We start from the raw sequence: 18,090 nt of genomic DNA, 5'->3' as shown, positions 1-18,090 counted from the left end.
ATGGTTAAATTCATAGTTAATTTTAATCCCCTGAGCTACATTATAGTTGGCAGGTAATGCCCACGTTACCAGATGCTTTCATAGATTTAGTTTCACAACTTCTTTCTCCCATTTAATCAGTGCGTTGTATAGTGTTATTTTTAAAAGAATGGTAGATTATTGCACCTTAAATAAAATGAATTGCATTCACTTTTATTATGCTGGTGATTTTTAAAAAATAATTTCCCCAAACATGATTTCTGCTTCAGATGGTTATCTGGGTCTCCGGTCGACCAATTTACCCCCTCAGCCAACACCTAGGTGTCTATATCATCTGACTGCATAATGGGTCACACAACACATCACCAGCCATGAAACTGGGAATTTCATCTGGGAGCTGCAATAATTGCAGAGATAAGGTCACTCTGAGCTTGGTATAAGAGGAGGTACCTTAACCAATATACCCATCTGGTTTCCGAAAGGCCCCAAACAGGATGAGGATGACCGGAGAGAGAGAGTGGTAAAAGGTAAAGGGACCCCTGACCATTAGGTCCGGTCGTGGTCGACTCTGGGGTTGCGGCGCTCATCTTGCTTTATTGGCCAAGGGAGCCGGCGTACAGCTTGCAGGTCATGTGGCCAGCATGACTAAGCCGCTTCTGGCGAACCAGAGCAGCGCATGGAAACGCCGTTTACCTTCCCGCCGTAGCGATACCTATTTATCTACTTGCACTTTGACGTGCTTTTGAACTGCTAGGTTGGCAGGAGCAGGGACCGAGCAACAGGAGCTCACCCCATCGCAGGGATTCGAACCGCTGACCTTCTGATTGGCAAGTCCTAGGCTCTGTGGTTTAACCCACAGCGCCACTGAGTGGGCAGGGAGCAAAATTCACAGGTCCCCCCCACCCCTGCCCCGCACCAAGGAGGAGAAATATTCAGTTCTCTGATGGCAAAAGCACAAAACTTTAGTTCCTAGAGAGGCAAAACGTTTTTGTTGTTCTTTCTGTTGTTGTTTATTTTAAAGGAGGGGGACATTGGAGGTGGAGGGCATCCTCATCAAATTATTAGGAGAAAAACAGGCCCTACTGGAAAGATAGTGGGAGGAGCAAAATTCACAGGGTGCCCCTCACCCCTGCCCAGACACCAAGCGGAAGAAACTGTCAGTTCTCTGTTGGCAAAAGCACAAAATTTTGGTTCCTAAAGAGGGAAAACACTTTTGCTGTCATTTCTGTTGCCAGTCTAGTCCTCCCTGGCGGTAGAGTGGGGGGGGGGGACTTGGTGCAGAGGAAGCAGCCTTGATAGGGAGAGGAAAAGTGTGCCCAATATTTGATCCCACCCCGGAGAGCAGCTGGAGCCCCCAAACCACCTCAGCATGGGCAAGGATGATTTGTGAAGAGGGGGGCACACTTCCAGTGATGATGGGATTCTGAAATCTTGCCGGGCAGCAGTGGGGGGAGGGCCTATGGGTGTTGAAATTAAGCCAGAAAGCAGCATTGCATTTTACAAAATAGGACTCTGGCTGTTTTTATCGGGTGTGTCATGCTGGTCTACTATGTTCTCTGAACTTTCCCTGTCATCTTCTAGCAGTAGCAGCCACCCGCATTCATCGGACAGGAAGGCAGGCTTCCGTCATGACTATAATCACTAGATTACTTAAAAATCTAAATCCCTCCAAGGTGAAATGAAGGCCACTGGAATCAAAGACCTCTTCATCTTATTGATGACGAGGATGAAGACTGTCTCGCTTGGCTACGAGAGATCGCCATAGAAGAAGATGATTATTAAATTGTGAATAGAGTTCATGCTGTCTTGACCTAGAATAAAGAGAGACCCAGGGTGTAGCTAAGGATTAACAAGGTCTATGCACAAGAGTCTCGCTATCGCCTCTGAGGACATCAGCTCTGACACCACAATACCTCTAGCGCATATTGAACCTAGGCATTTAAGAAACGAGGAAAGAAAACAAAATGAAAACACCAAGAAGAAGAGGAAAGACAGTTTCCTGTGGGCTTAGCTTAGGGGATAGTTGAGAGATGAATTTGGAATCCAGTAGATAAGATCCAGAAAAATCCAGATGGTAGGAACAGGGTGGAAAATGCCACTTTGTTTTCTAAGTTTTCTAAGACAAAAGAGCTTGTCAGCATTTTTTTCTTCCCTTGTTCCAGAGACTAGACCCGTGGTTCCCAACGTGGGGCACACGCCCCACATGGGGGCAATTCAAGAATGAGTTATTAACCTTTTGGCTTCCTCCATGTGAATAGGAGTTCACTTTTTGAATAATAAGGATTATATGTCACGGGGGAGGAGGCATTAGGATTTTAGAGATGCTTAGTAATAATAATAATAATAATAATAATAATAATAATAATAATAATAATTTATTATTTATACCCCACCCATCTGGCTGGGCTTTCCCAGCCACTCTGGGCGGCTTCCAAAAAAATATTAAAATGCTGTAATACATCAAACATTAAAAGCTTCCCTAAACAGGGCTGCCTTCAGATGTCTTCTAAAAGTCTTTGACGTTCCACAGGGAGGGCGCCACTACCGAGAAGGCCTTCTGCCTGGTTCCCTGTAACTTGGCTTCTCGCAGTGAGGGAACCGCCAGAAGGCCCTCAGTACTGGACCTCAGTGTCCGGATAAAACGATGGGGGTGGACACGTGGGGGGAGGTGGGGCACGGCCAGAAAAAGTTGGGAACCACTGGACTAGGTAGAGACAGGCTTTAGTGCCCCCACTGTCCCCAGGTAACATTTAAGGCTACTTCAGCGAATTTGTCTAATCATCTTTAAAAGCCATCCAACTTGGTGGCCATCACTGCTTCATGCAAGAGCAAGCATCATAGTTTGATTATACGCTTTGTGAAGGAGGACTTTCTTCTGTCTGTCTTCCATCTTCCAACATTCAGATTCCTTGGAGGTCCATGAGTTCTAGTTTCTAGATTTGCAGGTATAGGGCGATATAATAAAAACAACAACAACAACAACAACAACAACAACTTCTCTCTCCACTTATACCCAGCTTTTGCAATGCTTCAATCTGGGACTGGGTAAAAGGCGGATCCAGCTGATTTTAAACGGATCCTCATGAATTCATGTGGTTTTTTTCATTCAAATTAAATAAAACCACCATGATACAGTAGACCATGTCTTAGCCAGTAAGGTAAAGGTAAAGGGACCATTAGGTCCACTCATGGCTTTATTGGCCGAGGGAGCCAGCGTTTGTCCGCAGTCCGGGTCATGTGGCCAGCATGACTAAGCCGCTTCTGGCAAACCAGAGCAGCGCACGGGAACGTCGTTTACCTTCCTGCCAGAGCAGTACCTATTTTATCTACTTGCACTTTGACATGCTTTTGAACTGCTAGGTTGGCAGGAGCAGGGACTGAACAACGGGAGCTCACCCCGTTGCAGGGATTCGAACCGCCGACCTTCTGATCAGCAATCCCTAGGCTCTGTGGTTTAACCCACATTGCCACCTGCGTCCCTGCAGACCATGTCTTAGTCTGTAGGCAGCATCAAAAAAATCATACACCCACTGTTTCGTGGGGCCGCAATGGTGCAAAAACATGGTTAAAAAACACGGATCCTCGGGAGAGGAGAAATAGAGGTTTTGACAGCTGTCAAAGGAGCTGTCAAAGCGGAAGAACAAAAAGAGAACTTTGTTACGAGGACTTTGCTGGTCACATTTGTTACAAATTGGATATAAATTGTTTAAAACAAGGAATAATAAGTTACTTTGACTGTTGGGTCTGATCGGGAAGGAAACTGAGTTATTATAATCCCTCTAGAGGAGCTGTGGGACACTACAAGTATTGTTGGCATTGAATTTGAACAGGACTTTTTATCGCCTGGGAAACTGCAGAAATGGAACACTATTTTGTCTACAGAGGTCTACACACTAAAAGAGACAATAGATTTATCTATTGAAGAATGGAAGGGACTTGACGTAATGTTTTGTTCCTGAATAACAAAGCCTCTGCAGAGGAATTAGAAACTTTTTGGAATTAGAACATTTCTGCAGGAGAGCAGGGGGAAAAAAAAAAGAGGAGGAGAGAGAACAATAAGAACAACAAGAATAACAAGAACTGGATAAAGTTGGAAGATAGACTCCTTCCAAGATCGGACATGTGAAATCAAAGATGACCAAAAGACGGCAAAGACTAATAAAAAGACGGCAAAGCGGATTGGTGAAGGACTGTGGTTTAGATGTGGGAGCTCCAGGATGACAGTAGATATTGACGGACATTGGGAACGCAACCGGGAAGGGGGGGAGGGAAATTTGGAATCCAAAGGGTGTTAAATTACATTTTATTCTTTTTTCTATTTTTCTGTTTATCTTAATCTGTATTGCATATTAAAGAGGGGAACTCGCGGAAGGGAACAGGTCGATTTTAGGGGATGGGAAAATATTTTTTAAATTGGGCCAATGATAATAATTTTAAAATTTGGGGTAAGAATTTGTTGAATCTATTTGAAAGAACTGGAATACAAGAGGGGGAGGGGAGGGGAAGTCTTGGAAAGAAGCCAATGAAAATAAGGTTTTAAATTTGGATGTTTTTCTTTTTCTGTTATATTTGAAAATCTTTAATAAATATTATTTTTAAAAAAATAAAAAATAAAATAAAAAACACGGATCCTCATGATTTTTGCACTAGATCAGCCCGAAGTCACCATCAGATCAAACATCATAGCCATTGGCACAGCATGCACCACAAAAATCAAGGATCCACGGCTTCCTGGCGACACCGTGTCCCAAAAATCCCCTTAAATCTCAGCTCTTTTCGGCCCTTCGTCCAGCACTCTGGGTCTGTGTATCTGAAGAAGTGTGCATGCACACGAAAGCTCATACCAAGAACTAACTTAGTTGGTCTTTAAGGTGCTACTGGAAGGAATTTTTTTTGTTTTGACTATGGCAGACCAACACGGCTACCTATCTGTAACTGGAACTATGGAAGGCACCACATTGAGCCGCATGAAATGGAAGTCCATCAACCTCACCAAGAAACTTGCACAGGTACAGACTGATATCTTCTTTCTTACTAAATGCAAGAACCTGGACATTATACCCAAGGGTCTTAGAATTAAGAACCCTCTACAATCCACGTATCCCACTGAATATGCAAGAAAACTATGCAACACTTTCTCTAGTGTGTATCTGAAGAAGTGTGCATGCACACGAAAGCTCATACCAAGAACTAACTTAGTTGGTCTTTAAGGTGCTAAAGGAAGGAATTTTTTTTGTTTTGGGTCTGTGTATGTTTGCGTGCTCGTGTGTGTGCGCGCACCCCATCACTTCCGGTTCCCACTCGAACGCAGGCAGGAGTCATAGGGGTTTGCTCTACAGCGCAATAGGCTCTCTCTCTGCGTTCGAAAACGAACCCGAAGTTGCGAGCGACGCACTTGAAATGCGTGGAAAAAGGCGATTGAGTGGCGAGAGGCGGTTTCCGGCCAGGAATTTTGGGCTTCCTAGAGGGGCAGGAGGTTTTTTTTTTTTTTTGCAAAGGGGAGGATTGGGGGGGGTCACAGTCCCTCCTTTTTTCTTTTTTGCAGGGAAAGAAATCGTCTTCTGGGCGATGGGGGAGGAGGCTGATGCCTGGAGAGGTCAAACAGGTAAAAGGGGCAGAGGGGAGAGATAATTCTATTTTTCTTTTTTGGAATGGGGTGGGGGGGTGGGGGGGTGCTAATCCATGCAAAGGAGCTGCAAAGCGGAGGCCAGGCGGCTGCATGCTTCTCCGTTGCACGAAATCCTTTGAAGCCCCCACCCCGGCCCCCAAATCCCAGATCTCAGACGACATGGGATGGACGGGGTGGGGTGGAAGTAAGAGGCTGGATGCAGAAGAAACAGCCTTGCCCGAGTGGGATGGATGGAGCAGGAGCAGGACTCCTCCTGCCTCCCCTTCCCCACAAAAAAAAAAGAGGGACGGAGGGACCCCCACCTCAAAGAATCCAGGCTTATCCAGCTGCAGCGAGCGCTGGTTCCCTTCCAACAGTCCTATGCAGAGAATATGGCGTGGTGGGGAAAGTTGGGGGGGGGGCTCTGATTCTTTCATGTTATGGAATCATAGAATCTTAGAACAGAATTAGAATGCAATAGAATTTATTATTTATACCCCGCCCATCTGGCTGGGTTTCTTCCAACAGAGTATTAAAATACAGTGGTCTGTTACACGTTAAAAGCTTCCCTAAAAAAGGCTGCTTTCAGATGTCTTCTAAAAGTGCTGGTAATCAGCACCTTACTGACTAAGACATGACCTACAGTATCATGGTGGTTTTATTTAATTTGAATGGAAAAAAAATCACATGAATTCACGAGGATCCGTTTAAAATCAGCTGGATCCGCCTTTTACCCAGTCCCAGATTGAAGCATTGCAAAAGCTGGGTATAAGTGGAGAGAGAAGTTGTTGTTGTTGTTTTTATTTGACATCTCTTTGACATCTGGTGGGAGGGCGTTCCACAGGGAGGGTGCCACTACCGAGAAGGCCCTCTGCCTGGTTCCCTGTAACTTGGCTTCTCGTAGCGAGGGAACCACCAGAAGGCCCTCAGCGCTGGACCTCAGTATCTGGGCAGAATGATGGGGGTGGAGACGCTCCTTTAGGTATACTGGACTGAGGCCGATTAGGGCTTTAAAGGTCAGCACAAACACTGGAAGGTACCCCACGAGTCATCTAGTCCAACCCCCTGCAGTGCAGGGAACTCATCTAAAGCCTCCACGACATACGGCCATCCAACCTCTGCTTAAAAACCTCTGGGGAAGGAGAGTAAAAGCTAAGGAAAGCATTCAAAGCTAATCATGTGGTCTAGTTTATTTTGGATATTTGGTTGCTTTGTTTTCAGCTGTGTTGTTTTCATATTAGGTGAACTGCTCCTTGCTTTTTTCCTTGACCCGAAAAAATAAAATAAATAAAACCAATCAATCAATCAATCTTTATTACGGTCCAGAGACCCAACAGAAATAATATAGATAAATAAAATAAAGAAGCCTGTTTGGCTTCCTTCCTGCTAAGCTAGGGGTCAGCAAACTTTTTCAGCAGGGGGCCAGTCCACTGTCCCTCAGACCTTGTGGGGGGCCGGACTATATTTTTTTGCAGCGGGAATGAATGAATTCCTGTACCCCACAAATAACCGAGAGATGCATTTTAAATAAAAGCACACATTCTACTCATGTAAAAACACGCTGATTCCTGGACCGTCTGTGGGCCAGATTGAGAAGGCGATTGGGCTGGATCCGGCCCCCGTGCCTTAGTTTGCCTACCCTTGTGCTAAGCAAAGGGTGGTGGTAGCATTTGAAACTGACTGGCGTCCTGAGAACCAGGCTGTCAGTGGCCTTGTTAAAAAGGCTGGAGGAAATAAAAAATATTTGCTTCCCTTCTCACCTGGAGTTTCAAAGGAGCTTCTACATGTGTTTGATGGAGGGAACTTCCCTGGCAGGACTGGCTCTGGGCAGAATGGTGCTGAGTTGAAGGGTCCTTTTCTTCTGGGGCTGCAACTACCACCCTCTCCGGTAACACACAAATTCTTCTTCTTTGGCGATCACTCGTAACTGAGTAAGATTGTTTTCCACAAACACGGTTTTAACAATGAGTCCGTAAGTGACTGTGGAGGCCAATTCTGGATCCACACATCCTTCCACAGTAGGGATGTAGGTTTCCAAGCGGGAGTTGATCACAGTGAGGGTTTGCCAAGCGTGCCTTCCTCTTAGCATGTTTCTCCCTTGTGTCCTGAGTTGCAGTGTCTTTAAAGCCCAGGACACCTTTGGTAAAGGCTGTTTCCCAATTGCCGGTGTTTGTACTGCTTTTTTTAAAAAAACATTTTTTGCCTTGAGACAGTCTTTAAACCTCTTTTGTTGACCACCAGCATTACACCTTCCGTTTTTAAGTTTGGAATAGAGTACAGTGGTACCTCAGGTTACAGACGCTTCAGGTTACAGACTCCGCTAACCCAGAAATAGTACCTTGGGTTAAGAACTTTGCTTCAGGATGAGAACAGAAATCGCACGGCGGCAGCACAGCGGCAGCGGAAGGCCCCATTAGCTAAAGTGGTACCTCAGGTTAAGAACAGTTTCAGGTTAAGAACGAACCTCCAGAATGAACTAAGTTCTTAACCCGAGGTACCACTGTAGTTGCTTTGGAAGACGATACTCAGGCATCTGCACAACATGACCAGTCCAATGAAGTTGATGTTGAAGAATCATTGCTTCGACACTGGTGATCTTTGCTTCTTCTAGGACACTGGCATTAGTTTGCCTGTCTTCCCAAGTAATGTGTAAAAAATTTTCGGAGACACCATTGACACAAATACACACATACAGCACGCCTCACTACTTCTTAAATAAAATTTGCATCCTGTTAAATTGTCAGCAGAATTGCAGATGCAAAAGACATGCCGACTTTTACGTGTCTCAGTAGGCATGCCTAAAACTACGAGTCCGGAAAAGAATACAGCGAAGGTAGAAAGTAGAAACTATTGGCTGAGGATTCAAAGTACAGTCTCACGAGAGTTTTGTAAGGTGGGCCAGTATGACAGCTAGGGTTGGTTTTAGGTTGAGGTTGTGGTTGGGGCAGCTAAACCTTTCTCACACCAGCCCACCTTACCAGGCAGCTGTTGTTGTTGTTGTTGTTGTTGTTGTTGTTGTTGTTGTTGTTGTTGTTGTTATATTTATTTGTACCCCCCCTTCCTCCTGACAGAGACTCAAGGTGGCTTACGGATAAAATAAGAACAGCGAAAAGCAGTCAGTTTCCAAAAGCCCGTTGGGACAAGAAAGTCTTCGCCTGCCGGCGGAAAGACCGCAAGGAGAAAGCTTCTCTGGCTTCTCTAGGGAGGCAATTCCAAAGTGGGGGAGCAGCCACCGAGAAGGCCCTCTCCCTAGGAGGGTAGCAGGACAGAGAAAAAGGGCCTCCATTGCAGATCTCAAAACCCAGGTAGGTTCTTAGGAGGGAATACAGTCTTTAAGATAGCTTGCTTTGAATTGTGCCTGGAGGCAGACTGCTAGCCGGTGGAGTTGTTGTAACAAGGGAGTCTTATAACCAGCCCTGGTTAACAATCTGACTGCAGCTCTTTTGAGCCCACTGACGTTTCTGAGCACTTTCCCAAGGCAGCCCCACATAGAACCCCACATACAGTAACCCAACACTTGTTATCCAATGAATTAGAATAGTAGAAACGTAGAGTGGGAAGAGACCCTGCGGATCATGTAGTCTGACCCCCTACAATGCAGGAACGTGCAGCTGTCCCGTACGGGGATTGAACCTGCAACCTTGGCGAGAGTGTGGTTGAGATTTCTGTTGCAGCCGTAATAATAATAATAATTTATTATATATACCTCGCCCATCTGACTGGGCTTCCCCAGCCATTCTGGGCAGCTTCCAACAAACATAAAAGTATAATACTGTAAAACATCGAACATTTAAAACTTCCCTGTACAGAGCTGCCTTCAGGTGTCTTCTAAAAGTCGGATAGTTGTTTATTCCCTTGACATCTGATGGGAGGGTGTTTCCACAGGGCGGGCACCACTGCCGAGAAGGCCCTCTGCCTGGTTCCCTGCAACCTCACTTCTCGCAGGGAGGGAACTGCCAGAAGGCCGTTGGAGCTGGACCTCAGTGTCCGGGCTGGACGATGGGGGTGGAGACACTCCTTCAGGTATACTGGGCCGAGGTCACTTGTGGCTTTAAGGTCAGCACCAACACTTTGAATTGTGCTCGGAAACGTACTGGAAGCCAATGTGGTCTCGTGAATGTCATGAATAGCATTTATGCTTTTGCTTTCTCAGGAAGAACGGCCCCTGTTGCTGAAATCTGAGCTCATCTCCTGCTTTTTTTGCAGAGAAGAGATGTTTGTGCAGGACGCACAAGGCCATAAGATATATTACGAGACTGTTTATTTGTAGGTATGCATTTTTAACTTCAGTTTATCTACTGGTGGTTCCCTCATTGCGAGGTTACAGGGAACCAGACGGAAGGCCTTCTCGGTAGTGGCATCTGCCTTGTGGAACTTCAGATGTGAAGGAAGTAAGCAGCTATCTTATCTTTAAAAGACATCTGAAGGCAGCCCTGTTTAGGGAAGCTTTTAATATTTACTGTGGCATTGATTTTAACACTTGATTGGAAGCCGCCCAGAGTGACTGGGGAAACTCAGCCAGATGGGTGGGGTATAAATAATAAATTATTATTATTATTATTATTATTATTATTATTAGGTGTGTAACACAAGGCAACCGAGAACATAACAGTTTCTAAGTTGACACCTCTAAGACAAAAGCAGGGAGTACCTTAAAAACATAGAAGAGCAGTCCTAAACTAAAAACGTCAGGTGATCTCAAGAGGCTGTCTGTCTGCCTAATTTCGGGCTCACTAATCTGATGTCCACAGATGGCACTTGTGAAAGTCAAATTCAATGCCCCCAGAATGAAACACAGTCTCCAGAATGAAACACAGTCTGTTCTACCCCTTCAGAGTTTTACTCCCTTACCTTCCTCCCGATAAAAATTTCCTCATAAACCCACACATGTGAAAGCGAGAGATGTGCTTGGGAAATGAAGAGAGGTATCCACCAAGCCTTTGGCCAGGGCACAGCCTGACTCCCTCCTTTGGCAATCTTCACAGACCTCTAGCCCAATGGTTGCCATCAATTTGATTTGGATTAATTTTATAATGAAATGATTTTAGAATGCTGTATTATTTTTATTGTTGTTAGTCGCCCTGAGCCCGGCTTCAGCTGGGGAGGGCGGGATATAAATAAATATTTATTATATTATTATTATTATTATTATTATTATTATTATTTTATTATTATCAAGAGGGACCAGAAAGGAATTTATGTTATTGTCTTCAGACAGTAGCATAATCAATTTATTCAGCAGGGCATAGAAAGAGGAAGAGAGAGAACTCTGGAGATGATGAATAAAGAGTAGCAGGCTTGAACACCTAACAGGTTTTCATGTTCATTTCTTATTTCCCCAAACAGATCAAAAGCAGGACAAATAAAATTCATATGTGGTGTCAGCAGAAAGAAGGAAGAAAAAGGACATCTAGAAATCCAAGGATACATTTGAGGCACAAAGGAAACCAGAGAGACAGAGACAAAGAGAGAGAAATCCTTCCATGTTGTTGATATCCACGAAATCTTGATCCCAGTGGAATATGACAAAGGGACAATAAGCAAGGGAAAGGGTCCTGGGGCGGGGAAGGGGAATATTCTAAAATAAACCAAAGTTAAATAAATATAGCAGAGCCTATAGCAGGGGAGATGCAAGGAGTGCAGGAAGAGCTTGCTAAGGGAGCACTTACTGAACATCAAATAGCCGACACAGGGATGAAATCATATAGATGCTTGTGGACTTATGCTCATAGCAGAACCCGCACAGGAGAGAAGCCGCATGAATGCATGCAGTGTGGAAAGAGCTTCAGTTTCATGGGAAACCTTAGTACACATGAAAGAACCCACACGGGAGACAAACCGTATACATGCACGGAGTGTGGAAAGAGCTTCAGTCAGAGTGGACACCTTAATTTACATCAAAGAACCCACACGGGAGAGAAGCCGTATGAATGCATGCAGTGTGGAAAGAGCTTCAGTTACATTGGAAACCTTATTTCACATGAAAGAACCCACACGGGAGAAAAACCCTACATATGCACAGTGTGCGGAAAGAGGTTCAGTCAGAGTGGACACCTTACTTTACATCAGAGAACCCACACGGGGGAGAAACCATACGAATGCCGTGAATGTGGAAAGAGGTTCAGTCAGAGTGGCCTCCTAACCTCACATCAGAGAACCCACACAGGGGAGAAACCATATGAATGCAAAGAGTGTGGAAAGAGATTCAGTCAGAGTGGACACCTTCGTTTACATCAGAGAACCCACACGGGGGAGAAACCATACGAATGCCACGAATGTGGAAAGAGCTTCAGTCAAAATGGACGCTTAACTTCACATCAAAGAATTCACACAGGAGAGAAACCATATCAATGCATGGAGTGTGGAAAGCGCTTCAGTCAAACTGGGCACCTTACTTCACATCAGAGAATCCATAAACGGGAGAAGCCGCACAAATGTCTGGAGTGTGGAAAGGGTTTCGTGGACAATGGAGCACTCACTAAACATCAAAGAATCCACACAGAAGAGAAACCACACACGTGTTTGGAGTGTGGAAAGCGCTTCAGTCGAAAGGCAAACTTCAGTTCACATGAAAAAACCCACACAGGGGAGAAACCATACAAATGTCTGGAGTGTGGAAAGAGTTTTAATTCTCGTAGGAGTCTTACTTTACATCAGAAAAACAACATGGGAGAGAAACCCTGTGCATGCGCTGAGTGTGGAAAGAGCTTCAGTACAAGCTGCAAACTTACTTCACATCAAAGAACCCATACAGTGGATCAGCCATATGAAATAGCATGGAATTTGCAACAACTTGAATTAGAATGAAATGTATTGACCCACGAATGGAAAGTTCCTCTCTCCCTAGAATCAGAGAATTGTAGTGTTGGACGGCTCCCCCAAAGGTCATCCAGTCCAATCACCTGTTATATAGCTCCATGCACTTGCAGATTCTTAGCTTCTTTTCTTTTATGTCTTGCTCTTTCCTCTCCCCCACCTTTGTTTTTGTCTCATTTTGTTTTATTACAGAAAGTTACGGAATAAGCAATGCATACTAACATTTTTGCTATATGTATTATTGAAAAATTGTAATAAACGGGCAGGGGGAGCCCAGTTTTTTCCATGATCGGTTTGACCGTTATGGATCCTTCCACTTCTGCGGAAGTTCTGCACAGTGAGGCCCTTACTATCTCTCGTATAAGGAGAGAGACAGCAGAATTGATCACTCTGTGGTTAAAGCTTCTGTCCAGGCCTTATTAAGCCTATAGTCTCTTCCAGATGTCTTGCTTATTCAGATTATTCCACATTCCTCCGCAGTTGAAGCATGGTGGTTAGTCTAAATCTGGTGTCATTGGTAATTCATTCTGGTTTGTTTACGGGGCAGTCGTATCGCTATCCTGATCTGCTGATATGGCGTCAATCATTCATAACTTTCCAAATCACAAAAGGGCCATTTAAACACCCACAAACACCTATACCCACCAGTGGTTTGTTGTGCTGTTGTGGATGTCCTGTGTTCTTCCACTTCTACAAAGAAAAAGGAGCAGGCCTAAACCACATAGCCAGAATACCCCATTTTCTCCAGCGTAATTCAGTTCAGTGTTCAGAGAGCTGGTGAAGAAACCAGGAGCTCCCTTGACAGAAGTGTGAAGCAGTGCGTTCCAACCCCCTGGCCTTTCTTAACACAAGCCAAGCCTCAAAGCGTCTCTCTGTTGTCAACAAGAAAATCTTTATAACAAACTGCTCAGCAAATCAAAGGACCGATGTGCCAATTAATTAAATCTGTCTAGACTGAAAAGGAAGTATGTGACCTGGTAGAAATCCAGATCTACTGAGTGCCAACTTTTACTCTTAAGCACATCAACTATAAAAGTAAAGGACGTTTCGATGAAAACAGCTGCATGTGTAGCCTTCATAATAGAACGATTTCTTTCTTTTTATGTGTACAGATCTACAAATCGGATAGCTTTCCTTTGGTCTAAAAGAGATATTTCCCTCTGGCAATTGTGAAGATGACCAATCATTTTGAATGTGTGTTGTAAAAATTTCCTCTTCAGAGGGGAGACGGGGTATAGATATTGCCACCTTCTGGGGCACCAAACTCTTGTCTTCTCTTGTTGATAGAATCAGGCCTACGCCTAGGGAATTACTTGTTTCTTTTGTGCTAATTTGCTAGGTGGCATTTTCTGTATCAGTTTGATAAACTTACATTTTTCTCCTTTGTAATCTTGAATTGCATTTGCTTAAGTAAAGAAACATGCTAAATAAAACGACGAAACTGCAAGCCTTCCCTGAACCCTAAATATTCTCTGTGCTGATATGGAGGGGGGAGTATAAACACACATCCCTAAATCTAATTCGGTGAGTGGCCCCTGGGTCCCGTATCAAGGTATTCTTGCGGCCCACTTGGTCTGAGGGGTTGGACTGCCCTGCTTTGAATTAAAAAGCCCCCAAACGCTGCAAACTTTCCTCATAGGGGAATTGTTCCGTCTCTTTGATTATTTTGGGTCGCCTGAGCTATACTTGCACACTCATATGCAATGCAATAAAATCAACAGGCAAGCGCACAGATCCTGAACTTGATGCAACACAAGCTAGTGGAGTAATTAAAGAGCAAATAACAAAAATTTGATATAAAACTGGGGAAACGAGAATGTGGGGGAGGGGAATAGATCATGTAGTAAAGGTAATGGGTAAAGGGATCCCTGTTAGGTCCAGTCGCGGACAACTCTGGGGTTGCGGCACTCATCTCGCTTTATTGGCCAAGGGATCCGGCATACAGCTTCCAGGTCATTTGGCCAGCATGACTAAGCTGCTTCTGGCAAACCAGAGCAGCGCACGGAAACGCTGTTTACCTTCCCGCTGGAGCGGTACCTATTTATCTACTTGCACTTTGACGTGGGTCACACAACACATCACCAGCCATGAAACTGGGAATTTCATCTGGGAGCTGCAATAATTGCAGAGATAAGGTCACTCTGAGCTTGGTATAAGAGGAGGTACCTTAACCAATATACCCATCTGGTTTCCGAAGGGCCCCAAACAGGATGAGGATGACCGGAGAGAGTGGTAAAAGGTAAAGGGACCCCTGACCATTAGGTCCGGTTGTGGTCGACTCTGGGGTTGCGGCGCTCATCTCGCTTTATTGGCCGAGGGAGCCGGCGTACAGCTTGCAGGTCATGTGGCCAGCATGACTAAGCCGCTTCTGGCGAACCAGAGCAGCTCATGGAAACGCCGTTTACCTTCCCGCCGTAGCGATACCTATTTATCTACTTGCACTTTGACGTGCTTTTGAACTGCTAGGTTGGCAGGAGCAGGGACTGAGCAACAGGAGCTCACCCCGTCGCGGGGATTCGAACTGCCGACCTTCTGATCGGCAAGCCCTAGGCTCTGTGGTTTAACCCACAGCGCCACCCACGTCCCCTAGATTATGTAGTAGAAAAGAGTTAATAAAATGAACCATGGATGGGGGGGTGGGTAGAGGGAAGTCGATGATAACTTTTAAGTCCAAATCCAAAATATACATTTATCTGTTTAAATTTGTAAAAAAAAAAAAAAGGAAAAGGAAATGATGTGTGTGGAAGAAAGAGAGATTGGCACGAGCTCCCCTTCTATCCAGCCAGGAGTTGGCGCAACCCCAGAGCATTGGTTTTTCCTCTTCGGGGATACTGCATTTTGCTTGCCACTCAAACGCAATTTGTGCCCTCCTGGAAGAGGGAGGCGCTGCTGCTGGAGCCACGTGGGGTGATGCGAACGTTCCAAGCTCCATTCACAAAAAGCAGGAAGGCGCGCGGGGGCGTGAGCGGTAAGGAAGAAGTGTTGCCGTTCCCTCTGCAGCCTCTCTAAGCGCCCTGGACTCCATCTCTTTAACCCCGAGATGCACTTTTCCGTAGCAAGAAAAGCGTGGGGGGGGGAGAGGGGACAGTCCCCCCCCCTTCTCCAAAGCTACTTTGCAAGAGCAAGAAGAGAAGAAGTGGATCTCTCCCCGGATCCAGCAACGCCTGAGTGATCGCCTCTCCCTGGTTGATTCCCTTCCTCCGTCTGCTCTCCCCCTGTGCAAAGACCTCCCCCGCCCAAAAAAGCCAGACTCGCTAAGGGTTAAATCCCACCCACCCAAACACTCCCCCCCCTCCCGCATTTCAGAGAGAGTCACATCCTGCTGCATTTGGGCCTGGACAGGAGAGTGGAATTTGGGGGGCGGGGGTGGAAGGTGATGCCACCCCACCGGCAGGATGCAGAGTGGGCTTGTGTGTGTGTGTGTGTCTGTGTTGCGGACTCCGGGCATCGGAATCAAGAGTTGCCCACGTTGGGCTGGCAGCGACTTTCCAAAGCTCCGGAGGAAGGGCATTCCCAGCCCTACCTACAGACGCCGAATGCAGGGTTTGAACCCGGGACCGTCTGCATGCGAGGCAGACGCCCTGCCACTGAGCTATGCTCCTTAGCCTGGACGTAGGGAATCAGAGAATTGCAGAATTGCAAGGAGCACGAGGGACATCCTAGCCCAGCCTCCTGCAATGCGGGAATCTTTTGCCCACCGTGGGTTTCAAACCCACGACCCTGAGAGTCTCGTGCTCTGCAAATATGTTTTGGGAGGGTGGTTTATTGGTTTGTTTTTGTTCCTACTGACTGAGCTAGAGAGAGAGAGAGAGAGAGAGAGAGAGAGAGAGAGAGAGAGAGAGCTGTACACAGCTACCGGTTTGGGGGCATCTATTGAAGACCTCAGATATGCAGATGACACAACCTTGATGGCAGAAAGTGAGGAGGAATTAAAGAACCTTTTATTGAGGGTGAAAGAGGAGAGTGCAAAATATGGTCTGAAGCTCAACATCAAAAAAACGAAGATCATGGCCACTGGTCCCATCACCTCCTGGCAAATAGAAGGGGAAGAAATGGAGGCAGTGAGAGATTTTACTTTCTTGGGCTCCATGATCACTGCAGATGGTGACAGCAGCCACGAAATTAAAAGACGCCTGCTTCTTGGGAGAAGGGCAATGACAGGCCTAGACAGCATCTTGAGAAGTAGAGACATCACCTTGCCAACAAAGGTCCGTATAGTTAAAGCTATGGTTTTCCCTGTAGTGATGTATGGAAGTGAGAGCTGGACCATAAAGAAGGCTGATCGCCGAAGAATTGATGCTTTTGAATTATGGTGCTGGAGGAGACTCTTGAGAGTCCCATGGACTGCAAGAAGATCAAACCTCTCCATTCTGAAGGAAATCAGCCCTGAGTGCTCACTGGAAGGACAGATTGTGAAGCTGAGGCTCCAGTACTTTGGCCACCTCATGAGAAGAGAAGACTCCCTGGAGAAGACCCTGATGTTGGGAAAGATGGAGGGCAGAAGGAGAAGGGGGCGACAGAGGACGAGATGGTTGGATAGTGTTTTCGAGGTTACCAGCATGAGTCTGACCAAGCTGCGGGAGGCAGTGGAGGACAGGAGTGCCTGGCGTTCTCTGGTCCATGGGGTCACGAAGAGTCGGACACGACTAAACGACTAAACAACAACAACAACAACAACATTGAAGACCTTTGTACGCCAACAGGCCTATGAAGGTTTCTAGAATGTCCCCATTAGCCAGTCATTTTAATGATTTCTTCATATTGCTTTTGAATGTTGCTATGTGGTTCTGATGTTTAGCAAGAGAAAAGTGTCAGCTTTTAAGTTACAAAGGACTCTTTGTCTGGATTATATATACACTCACTCTCTCTCTCTCTGTGTGTGTGTGTGTGTGTGTTAAAGGGACACAGGTGGCGCTGTGGGTTAAACCACAGAGCCTAAGGCTTGCCTATCAGAAGGTTGGCAGTTCGAATCCCTGCAACAGGGTGAGCTCCCGTTGCTCGGTCCCTGCTCCTGACAACCTAACAGTTCAAAAGCACGTCAAAGTGCAAGTAGATAAATAGGTACCGCTCCGGCGGGAAGGTAAACAGCATTTCCGTGCGCTGCTCTGGTTCACTAGAAGCGGCTTAGTCATGCTGGCCACATGACCCGGAAGCTGTACGCCGGCTCCCTCAGCCAATAAAGCGAGATGAGCATCGCAACCCCAGAGTCGGCCACGACTGGACCTAATGGTCAGGGGTCCCTTTACCTTCTATATATATGTGTGTTACGGAAATTAGGGGGGGGGCACATCTTTAAAGTTGTTAAATGTTACAAATATTATGCCTGAATTTATCCTTTCAACTTGACAGCTCAGGAAAGTTACCTAGCTTTAAAAATAATATAAAATCAACTCCTTTGCCAGTTTCCTGCATTCCAAAGCTATTTCCCCCTTGAAAAAGGACTCCAGGAGGTTCCCAGAGGTGACAATTGCTGAGCTGATGGTTGGCCAAGGGAAGCCTAATCCCATCACCAAAACTTGCCAAGGGGTCAAGACATGCAAAGGAAGTTCTATTGTAATCTGGGTGGTGGGACTTCAGAGGTGTTTGCCTATGCTCATCTTATACCTGGGTTTTGCCCTGCGATGTCTGCTTATTCTAATCTTGTACCAAGGACTTGCCTGGACATGTTTGCCAAGGTTAACCCCTCC

The 18,090-nt window shown here is 45.8% G+C and overlaps 2 protein-coding genes across 3 annotated transcripts in view; both read left to right on the top strand.

Moving 5' to 3' along the window:
* LOC307208944 (uncharacterized protein) overlaps positions 1-18,090 on the top strand; it is a 196,683-nt gene that overhangs the window by 118,874 nt on the left and 59,719 nt on the right. The window lies entirely within an intron of this gene.
* Positions 5,467-13,850, top strand: LOC307209887 (uncharacterized protein). Of its 2 annotated transcripts, XM_079965257.1 has the most exons (4): positions 5,489-5,584; positions 7,403-7,475; positions 8,659-8,892; positions 10,934-13,850. In XM_079965257.1, exon 4 carries the CDS (start codon positions 11,216-11,218, stop codon positions 12,392-12,394), a length of 1,179 nt encoding a protein of 392 aa, XP_079821383.1. In that variant the 5' UTR covers positions 5,489-5,584; positions 7,403-7,475; positions 8,659-8,892; positions 10,934-11,215; the 3' UTR covers positions 12,395-13,850. The 2 variants fall into 2 exon arrangements, with proteins under 2 accessions (XP_079821382.1, XP_079821383.1); XM_079965256.1 differs by lacking the exon at positions 7,403-7,475 and having other exon boundaries at positions 5,467-5,584.

This window comes from Podarcis cretensis (assembly GCF_951804945.1).
Source record: "Podarcis cretensis genome assembly, chromosome: 2".
Taxonomy (NCBI): domain Eukaryota; kingdom Metazoa; phylum Chordata; class Lepidosauria; order Squamata; family Lacertidae; genus Podarcis; species Podarcis cretensis.
This window is presented reverse-complemented; position numbering and strand designations above follow the sequence as displayed.

Excerpts from the sequence above, each read along its gene's own strand:
- LOC307209887 (XM_079965256.1), top strand. The coding sequence starts at position 11,216 with ATGCAAGGAGTGCAGGAAGAGCTTGCTAAGGGAGCACTTACTGAACAT.